A 10,115-nucleotide genomic window follows, 5' to 3' on the forward strand; every position below is an offset into this window, starting at 1 on the left:
AGATACTGATTTCCCCATCCCTGAAATTCTTCATGCAAATATTAGATAAGTATTTGTTGGTGATGATTGAAATAGGATTTAGAAATGAGTTAAACAAGATCATTTCTAAGGTTTCCTCTGAGATTCTTTGACATTTAATGGGAATAAATGTAAAGTGTTACATTTGGGTTCAAACAATCAATCTATAAAGTATAAGATGGGAAATGTTTGGCTGATTGATATTTGGTTTGAAAATGACCCAGGGGGTGTGAGTGAGCTTTGAACTCAGGAAGCAAAAAAAGTTTGTGATGTAGGTAATAAGAAAATTAATAAATCTTAGGCCTGGTTAAGAGAGGCCTGGTGTGTAGAACTGGGGTGATAATCGATAATTCTATTGTTCTCTGCCTAAAGCAGATTAAATCTGGAATTATCTGTTCAGTTCTGAATAATATATTTTAAAATGGACATTGATCAACTACGGAGTATTCAGAGAAGTAGAGCCAGATTGGAGAAAGAACTTGAATTTGTTCTATATGAGTACTAATTAAAGAAATTGGAGATGCTGAACTGGAGGGGGAATGGGGTGGGTTTTTAGGCAGACATGAAAGTTATTTTAAAGTATATAAAGAATTCTCATATGGGAGAGAAATTAAAGTTTGCCTGCTTGGTCCCAGAAGATAGAACTAAAAACAATGGGTGGGAGCTACAAAGAAGCAAATTTAGCCTTGATAAAAATAACAACTTCTTAACAATTAAAACTCTCCAAAAGTGGAATGGGCTGCATCAGGAAGCAATAGGCTCTCTCCCTCCCTTGAGATCTTCAAGCAGAGGCTGGGGTAGTGGAATTCTTGTTCTTTCAGGGATTAGAATCAATGGTTCCTGAGATCCTTTCTGAATCAGAGACTATAGAATTTGGGGATCAACAAATATTCTCTTGTCTCAACATTTATATGACATATCATTCTGAAATAAATTATGATATAACATAAAGGTTGCAAAGAACCTCCAAAATAATTTGGTCTAACCTTCTTTTCTTTTTATAATTGAAGCTCCAAAATATAAGCAGGCTGATTCACCTTCACATTGTCTGTAAGCAGAAGCAGGATGCAAATATCTTTTCATCACACTATTCTATTTGCATCTTTCCCACCATAGGATGAATTCCTTGAAAACAAGGATCACAAAATGTACATATGCAATTTCATAGATCCTAGAATAAGGTGTTCACATCTGGTAGGCTTATAATCAATATTTGTACAAAGATTGAAAAATGGAAAGAATGGATGGAGGGGAGTAGAGAGAGGAGGGAGGGAAGGGGAAGGAAGAAGAAGGAGAGAGAAGAGAGGGAGGGAAGGAGGAGAGAGATAGAGAAGAAGAAGCAAAAGGAGGATAATGATGTTTTTGGCCTCAAAAACTAGGGGCAGCTAGGTAGCGCAGGGGATAGAGCACCAGTTCTGAAATCAAGAGGACCTGAGTTCAAATCTGACCTCAGACACTTAACACTTCTTGGCAGTGTGACTCTGGCCAAGTCACTTAACCCCAATTGTCTCAGAAAAAAAAGAAGAAAAGAAAAGAAAAAAAAGAAAATATAAACTCTCAAAAACTATTTGCTAAAAGTTACAGGTTTGTGACTTGTACTTGTCAAGAAATATCCTGTACCAATAGGAGGGTGATGGAGAGAAAGCACATCTCTTGAATAATAGATTATGATAACTAGTAGAAAGAGGCACTGTAAATTTAAGTAGTCAGATATATGCATTGCAAACAGTGGCTTGTAAATAAGAAGCAAATGGGAAAAGAGATAGGCTAACCAAGTGGTATAGTAGGAGAAGCATCTTATCTGGTGTCAAAGATTTTGAATTCAAATTTCAGTTCTAACCCTAATTCCCTGTGTGACGTTCTATAAATTGTTTAACCTAGACTCAGCTCTAGAGCTGGTAAGGACCCCAGAGACTGTCTGGTTCGATCTTTTCATTTTACTGATGATAATAAGTCGAGTGATGTGCCCCAAGATTTTCTAGAGAAATGTTACATTCAGAGCTTGAACCCATATGTTAAGGGTTCTATTATATCATTAAAAGGATAAAGAAAAAAAAAAGGGAGGTGAAGTTCTTACCTATACATGATCTCATTTGCTAAGAAACTCTGGCAAATGGAAAATCAGTGCCCACCTAAGATAAAGGTGTTCAGACTGCCAGAAAATCTGGGGTTAAAATTTCTCCTGGATTAAGATTAAATCAGCATCTTTCAATGAGCTCAGTGGAGTGGAGCCTTAAAAGAAAGGAGGCTGCAAGAACTAGCTCCCCAACTCCCCAGGACTCCAGGTAATAAAAAGTAAGCAGAAGGGCAGAGCACATGATGCCTTATATATGCCAGCCACCTCTGGGCAGGTTTTCCTGTGGCTAATGAAGCAACTCTACCTCATCAACAATGTGTAAGAGAGTGTTTTTTGTTATTTATTTATTTATTTATTTTTTGCTCAGGACTGGTTTGGGAGAATTTTAATGATTTAACCATGAAAATCCATAGATATAGGCTGGCCCTTTGGCCATTTAAAGGGACTCTTGAGAAGAGGAATAGGGTCCCTCAGTAGAGGCTGAGAGACTTTACTATGCCTCCTTCCTCTCTCCTCCTTGTTCTAATTAAGGCTGAGCCTGCTCCCTTCCTGCCCTGCTGCTGAGTCCGTTCGCTACAAGACAGTTAGGCAGCTGCTTCGTTCCTCCCTGGCACTGGGTGAAGTGAGTGTTCTCAGTGGCTCTTCTGTAAAAGGCTTTAGGGACTCAGCTCTGAAGAAACAGCAGAGCATTTGTATTGTGTTGAGGCCAGAGAATGTACTGGAGGAATGGGGAAGTCACTAAGGTAGCCAATCCTTCCCAGTACCTACTAGACCTGTGGTGAATGACACATATGCACAAATCTTTTCATTACATCAATCTGTTTCCATCTTTCCCACCATAGAATGAATTCCTTGAAAACAAGGGTCACAAAATATACGAAATGCAATTTCATAGATCCTAGAATAAGGTGTTTACATCTGGTAGGCTTATAATCAATATTTGTACAAAAGTTGAAAAATGGAAAGAATACATGGAGGGGAGTAGAGAGAAGAAGGAGAGAGGGAAGGAGGAAGAAGGAGAGAGAAGAGAGGGAGGCAGGGAGGAAAAGAGGAGAGAGAGAGGGAAGAAGAAACAAAAGGAGTATAATGATGCTCTGCTGGGGCCCCTAAGCTTGATTCTTTTAGAGTACAGGGAAATTCTCTCCTTCTTCAAAAGGATATTTGAATTTGATGTTATTCACAGAAATCCAGAAAGGTTTAAAAGAGGCAGCATAGGATTAGTGCATGAAGTGCTAGAATTTGAATTCAAACCCTGCTTCTGACTCTGATAACTCACTTAAATTCTCTGATCCTCAAGCAATTCCTTAAAAATGATTTACTGAGTTACTGATGGGATTGTCAATGACTAATCAGTTAAGAAGCATTTATTAAGGGAATGATGTATTCTACATACCAGGCTATACATGGGATGCAATGATGAAAAGACAAGATGATGGGAGGAGAAAGGGAAGTCCCTAAATAAAGGAACTTACATTCTAAAACAAAAGAGCACACGCAGGTGCACACATGCAGAAACTCAGTGAATTCAACACCACCTCTCTACTTTAATAATAACAAGCATTTATATGGTCTTTTGAAAAACTGTACCATTTATATGGTACATATTTTCTCATTTGATTCTCACAATCCTCATAGGCAGCTTTAATCATTATTCCCATTTTCCAGATGAAGAACTAATGTCAGACAAGGGTTAAGTGACGTTTGTAGTATCACAGCCAGTCAATTTGTGAGGCAAAATTTGAACTCAGAGCTTCCTGACTCTATGTCCAATACTCTTACTAACTGCACCCCTGGAGGTCCAAAGTTATTAAATGAATTATCCTTTGCACAGTTAGAATTAGAATACAGTGCTTCCCCCCCCAAAAAAAAAATCTAGTGTTCTTCCCCCCCCAGGTGTAATTCGATTGCTTCATCTGACCAGCAGAAATGCTTTTTGCCTCCATGCCATTTTTATCTAATTGGCATTAGGGAAGATGAAACCCTCTCGAGCCAGACTTCAAACACAAAAAATCTAGATCAAAGATATATTTGGCTTTCAGTGCTAATCTTTACATCAGTTTGGTCTCTGCTGACTTGTTACCCTTTGAAGAAAATTTAGCAACTACTTATTTTAAACAGATGACTGTTCTCTAACCCCAAACATGGTACAGAAGCTTAGCAGATGGCTGGCCACTGGATACAGCCAATTTTGTATTTTCCCACAGGATGATACAGGGCATTATTTTTATTGATATGGTTAAGATACAATATTCCCCTTATTTTCCTCACAAGTTAAGATACAATATCCCCTTTATTTTCCTCACAAGATAATTCAAGGAAATCTTGGAATCTCTAATCTACAACCCCTGAACTTCAGGTCAGTATTATTGGATAAGAAAAGACATGAAGCTTGCTGCTCCTGTCTCTAATGTCAAGGACCAGGAATGAGACACAGACAGACAGACAGGAAAAGCAAACAAAGAGAGGGAGGCAGGGAAGGAGGGAGGGAGGGAGAAGGAGAGAAAGGGAGAGAGAGAGAGAGAGAGAGAGAGAGAGAGAGAGAGAGAGAGAGAGAGAGAGAGAGAGAGAGAGAAAGAGAGAGAGAGAGAGAGAGAGAGAGAGAGAGAGAGAGAGAGACAGAGACAGAGAGACAGAGAGACAGAGAGACAGAGCGAGAGAGAGAGAGAGAGAGAAAGAGAGAGAAAGAGAGAGAGAGAGAGAGAGAGAGAGAGAGAGAGAGAGAGAGAGAGAGAGAGAGAAAGAGAGAGAGAGAGAAGTAGAGAGAGGGAGAGAGAGAGACAGAAGGACAGAAATATCTAAAAGTCTTTCAGAGCTTTGAATGCAGCTTTGTCTCCTTATTGAATCCACCTAATAAAAGCAGATGATAAGAAAGGAACTGGAAGAATTTCACTCTTTTTCATCTCCTGAGAATGTATCATTCCCTCTTGCCTAGCAACAATTTCCCAGGTGGGAACCCAGAGAGGAAGCTAGGGGGCTGCAAGGAGGGAAGGGAAAGGATTTCTATTAGGTATTTTTTATTGCATAAAAGTGGGTTTTATTCAAAGAGGATTGTCCACTGCTAAGTATGATTACCAATGACACGAGATAGACTCCAGTTATGATCAATTTTATCTTCAACAGCATCAGTAACAGGTAGGAATAGGAGACAGACTGGATTTGCTGGGATGAGGATGTTTATGGAATGAATGTTAGATGCAAAGACTAAAAGTCAAGCTTTACAATGCCAGCTGCTGTCTGGGTTTATGGAGAATGGTGGTGATGCCCAGAACTCAATCATTTCTAATTTTGTCACCACAGGAACCTCCAAACCAGTGTTCCCGCCCACAGGTTATTCAAAGGGGGTTCTCCACAGGAATTCCCTGAGGAAAGAGTACTTATTCTGGGATGAAAATCCAAAGTACATCAGAAAAGTATCTGGACCTCCAAACTATAGATATTGGGGAAATATAGCCAGTTTCCATTCTAAAATAAAGGTGTTAGGCTGAAAGATTAGGTCTAAGATAAGAGCTATAGGATTCACCTGTTCAGAGTTATTTGTTCAATTGTCTGGCATCTAAACCTAGAGATTTCCTTCACAAATAGGAGCAAAGGCCCCAAGACCTCATAAGTCCCTTGGTAAGTTCCCTATCCTAAAGTGAATCAACAAAAACAGAGTTTTCAAAATCAAATTAAAAATCATCTAGCAGTCCTGGAAAGATTGCTTGATTAGAATTGGTTGGAAGTTTCTTTCTAGAGATTTTTTGTTTGTTTTTAATGGCACTTAAAACAGCTTAGCTTAGAAAGACTCAATTCTCAGGCTCCCTTCTCTTCTTTCTCTTTCTCTTCCTCCTTTCTCCCCACCCCTCCTTCTCCTTCAGGATCTCTCATGCTTCAGCTCACAGGTCACAAACCAACTAATCCTATCAAGTCCTCAAACTGCTTCATCCCAGAAACTGGAGCCAAACAGCCCAAGGAGAGCTGAGCCATCCATCAGAGACATCAGTTCATTGCCTCTCTCCATGCTTTGCTGGTCCTATCTCCATCGCCACTTGGGCTGGGGGTGGATGGCTTTATAAATATTAGTTTGGTGAGCAGAGATATTGCTCCAAAGAAAAGGGGGTAAAATATCTTAGTTAGCTGACCACAACTCATTTTAGCTGTAAAAAGGCCTCTGGTGACCTTGACATACAATAGAGTCCTAGTTAGTATTTAAATAGGCACATATGTCTTTTGTAAACCTTGGTTCACGGAGAGATGATGGGGAAATAATGCTTATATTATCTCAGGATGTCAGCTTTTAGGCAGGCTGAAACCCATGCTTGGATTCAACAAGAAGAAAATATGTCCTTTTCAAAAAACCTTAGAGATGTTTGCAAAAAGAACGCCAAAGTCTCATTCTCGAGAGCAAAACCCCCAATTTTATAACACTTAATGTGTACATTAAAAGTATTGTTTGGAAACAAATAAACCCACCCGTCTTTAGAATGAATTGCACACCCGAGATACACACACACACACACACACACACACACACACACACACACACACACAACACCAACAATGACAACAACATCACCAGCAGCTTTCTTCCCTCCTTATAAAAATGCAGAGGTACATTGATCTAGCAGCTGAACAATGCTAATAGAACTTCACTCCAAATAACTTCCCAACTGTAACCAAAAATGCATAGGTGACAAACTAGGGGAACGTCAATCAGAAAAGACGAATTATGAAGGAGAGGAAGGTTGGTTCTTTCCCAGAACCTCTGAGGTTTGGGAAGAGATCTCAGCCATTAGGAGACAGTAAGTATAAGAACATCCAACAAAATAACCCATGAATTAGGATACTGTTACAAAATGAGGACAGAGAAGGGTTGGAAAGAAGCGAGTCCGGTGTTGTCTCCTTGCCTGGACCGGCCCTCCCCAATGTCTGACTTCTTATCTAGCGGCTCGCACCAGTATTGATTCCTCTGCCAGCCAATACTCAATCCAATTGGCTTCATTATTTAACCCTTTGAAAACTAAGTGAGCAAATAAGGTTCCTGCTTCAACCCAGACTGTTGGGAGGGGCCCTGAGCAGAGGGATGAGAAGAAGGGGAAGCTTCAGGAGGCAGATTGTGGGATTGAAAATAGAGGTTTTATTAGGAAGAGGATGGCATTTAAAGAAATTGGGGGAGCCTAGATTTTCGAAAATTAGAAGAGCAGCTTGGATATCCTGAGAAGGACCCCAATCCCTTCCTCTCTATTTTCTCCAAGTCTCGTCCCAAATTAGCGCCTACGAGGGGGTCTTGATCTCCCACCCCACCCTACAGAGCCCATTGGGTTTGGGGAGGAAGGGGAAGGGGGGGAGGGGGACAGGGCAGCGCTCCCGTGTCGGCCTCCTTCTTTCTCATTCCCTTTCTCCCCAAAGCGGGAGTGTAGTGCATCCCAGTGGACAAACTGCGGAAGGACAAGCTGGCTCGCCTGCCTCCGCCTCCGCCAACGCCCCCGCCCTCCTCAGCCAGGGTTCGCACTCTCTCAGCCTGGCTCCGAGGCGCGCGCCGGGCTCCGCACCGACGGGTTCCGAGCGCTGCCCGCCGTGGCTGCGTCCCTAGGCCCTACCCTTGGTGATGTCTTGGCTTCTCCCTCCCCGAGCCATCCCCCACTGCGAGCGTCTGACCCGGGAGAGCGGGGCGCAGGCGGCTAGGCTAGCCATTGGGCGATAGAGGACAAAGTTTGCCTCGGCAACAGAAGCCAGCCGCGGCTCTCCTCGCCGGGAGCCGGTGCCTCCGCGCCCTAGCTAATTCCAGAGATCTCGGCGAAGGTCCCCGCCCTCACCTACGCTGGTGTCCGCGCAGGTGGATGAATGGCTTGGGAATCACACGCCACTGGGGCAAGCCCGGCCCCTGCTTCCCCCGACCCCGTTCTGTCTCTGGGGGACTGCATGCACGTTTTACCGAGTTAACCCCTCTGCCCGAGGGGTTCCCGGGGCCCACTGCTATGCTCACCCATGTGACCTAGGGCGGCTCCGTGCCTCCGCTCGGAGTAAGATGGGCTACGCAAGGGTCCCCCGCTTAGGGTCTGAGGGCCGCCTGGGCAAGTGCTTGGTGGGTTTGTGTCGAATTGAATAACTCCTGGAGTGCGCTCCGGAGAGCCGGGAGCACCGGCCTCTCAAGCCCAGCTCGTTCTATCCCCCCGCTGCCAGGGACCGTCGGTAAGTGACCCTCCGGGAGGTGACCGAGGACTAGCTGGGGCGGCCGGCCAGGACACTGCGCTGCCTCCTCAGGGAGAAACGGGAGCCGCTACCCCAAGGGCTCTACTTCATCCTCGCCTCCGGCCGGGCCTGAGAGTCCCCTAAAAACGGGGCTGAGCTCTTCAGGGATCTGCTTTCCCCTCCTCCCTCGTTTGCTTTGGCTTTAGCCGAGAAGCCCCCGGCGGACACTGGGAAGAAAGAAGGGAGGCAAGGCAGCAGAGCGATCCCGATCCTCTCTGCTTAATCTTTATGGATCATTAATTAAAGTGCTGCCCAAGATCTCCCACACGGACACACACACACACACACACACACACACACACACACACACACACACACACACACACGCCGGGACTTCTCACCTGATTCCTAAGAGCTGTTTAATCCACATGGTCACGTTTCACAGAACCGAGCCTCAGACCTTCATCTCCCCGTCCATCGGCGCCTCCCCGCCCCCCCCACCCCCAGCTCCCGGACCCGACTCGCTGCGAGTGTCCGCGCCCGCCGCGGTCCGTCTGGCGGCTCCGCTCCCTCGGCTAGCTCCCTGGGCAGCCGGGAGGTAGGATCAGAGAGTAGCCGCGCAGTGCTCCATCTCAGTCCTGGGCGCGTCTCAGCTGTTGGGAAGCCTAGACCAGGCAGAAGCGCCTATAAATGAAGACATAGCTGCATAGATTAGTTAGAGGCTGGAAAGGGGGGTTCCGTTCTCCAGACCACCACGGTCCCTTCCCCGAAACGGTCCTGGGCTTGCTTTTTTGGTTCTTTCCGTAGCTGGCCGGAGACCGGGGAGGAGGTTCGGAGAGACCGGCGGAGACCCCACGCCTCAGAATCTATTTTAGCTCCGAAGTGGTCTCCAGGAGAGTCTCTAGTTTCTGAGGCGCCCACGGATCTTTCCTCCAAAGGAAAAAGAGGGAGAGAAAAAAAAAAAAAAAAAAAAAAAAAGGAGAAGGAGGGAGGGAGGGAAGAGGAGAAAAAGGCAGCGGTCGGGAGAGATCTACGTTTTGTTGTTCTGGGTTTCAGCCTGAGCCCCACGTAGAGAGGAGAGAGATACGTGGCGGAGGGCGGAGGGAAGAAGGACAAGAAGAGCTGGCTCCGGGAGTTCGCAGCTTTCCCTAGCGGCTAGGATCCTTCTCCCCTGGACCTATGGAGTCTGGCTGAGGCTGGGGAGCCCGATGCGCCTGCAAAAGTGGACCAGGAGCACTTCCCTCGCCGACTAGTGAACAGTCGAGTTCAAGTCCGAGTGGAAGAAGGGAAAGACGAGATCCGAGACTGCAGCGTCCGCCCGTCGGGGAGAGGAGGCAGGTTTCCCAGCGCCGCTCCACGGGGCTCAAGTTTCCCGGTCTGTCCGAGGGCGAGCTCTCCAGACAGTGCAAGGCTGGGAAGGCTGGGAAGGAGGCGGGGAGAGGGAGGTGCGCTCCGAGCTGAAGTTGCGTTGCGAGAGGAAGGAGGAGAGAGCCGTGAGTGGGGAGGGGAGGGGGGGCTTCTCCCCTAAGAGAGAAGCGGAGATTCCCGGGGCTCTGAGCGGCTGGGGCAGCGTCAGCCCCAGTGAGCCGTCCTAGCCTCTCTTCCTCCTTTTCTCCTCCTTTTGCTCTTTCTGGTTCCAGCCCCCTCCTACCTCCCCCAAGCAGGTCCCAACTCCGCCTGCTCCAAACCAGTCTCGCGTCACTCGACCTTCCCCCGCCCCCTTGACGGGAGGCTGAGACCCCTGCCCGGCTCCTGGTCCCCACCCCTTCTTCTGTCCTCCTGGACCCTGGGGAGCAGTGTTATTTGCATGGTCCGAGCGCCCCTGCCAGACGGGTCCCCCTCCCACCCC

The 10,115-nt window shown here is 46.1% G+C and overlaps 1 protein-coding gene across 1 annotated transcript in view; it reads right to left on the bottom strand.

Moving 5' to 3' along the window:
- Nucleotides 1-9,645, bottom strand: part of AJAP1 (adherens junctions associated protein 1) — a 262,572-nt gene extending 252,927 nt beyond the window's left edge. Inside the window, exon 1 of the mRNA XM_074306444.1 lies at nucleotides 8,668-9,645. Coding sequence (XP_074162545.1) covers nucleotides 8,668-8,696 — 29 coding nt within the window. The 5' untranslated portion in view covers nucleotides 8,697-9,645. The remainder of the gene's footprint in view (nucleotides 1-8,667) is intronic.
- Between the last annotated feature and the right edge of the window lie 470 nt (nucleotides 9,646-10,115).

Source organism: Sminthopsis crassicaudata, chromosome 3 (assembly GCF_048593235.1).
Source record: "Sminthopsis crassicaudata isolate SCR6 chromosome 3, ASM4859323v1, whole genome shotgun sequence".
NCBI classification, from domain to species: Eukaryota; Metazoa; Chordata; class Mammalia; order Dasyuromorphia; family Dasyuridae; genus Sminthopsis; species Sminthopsis crassicaudata.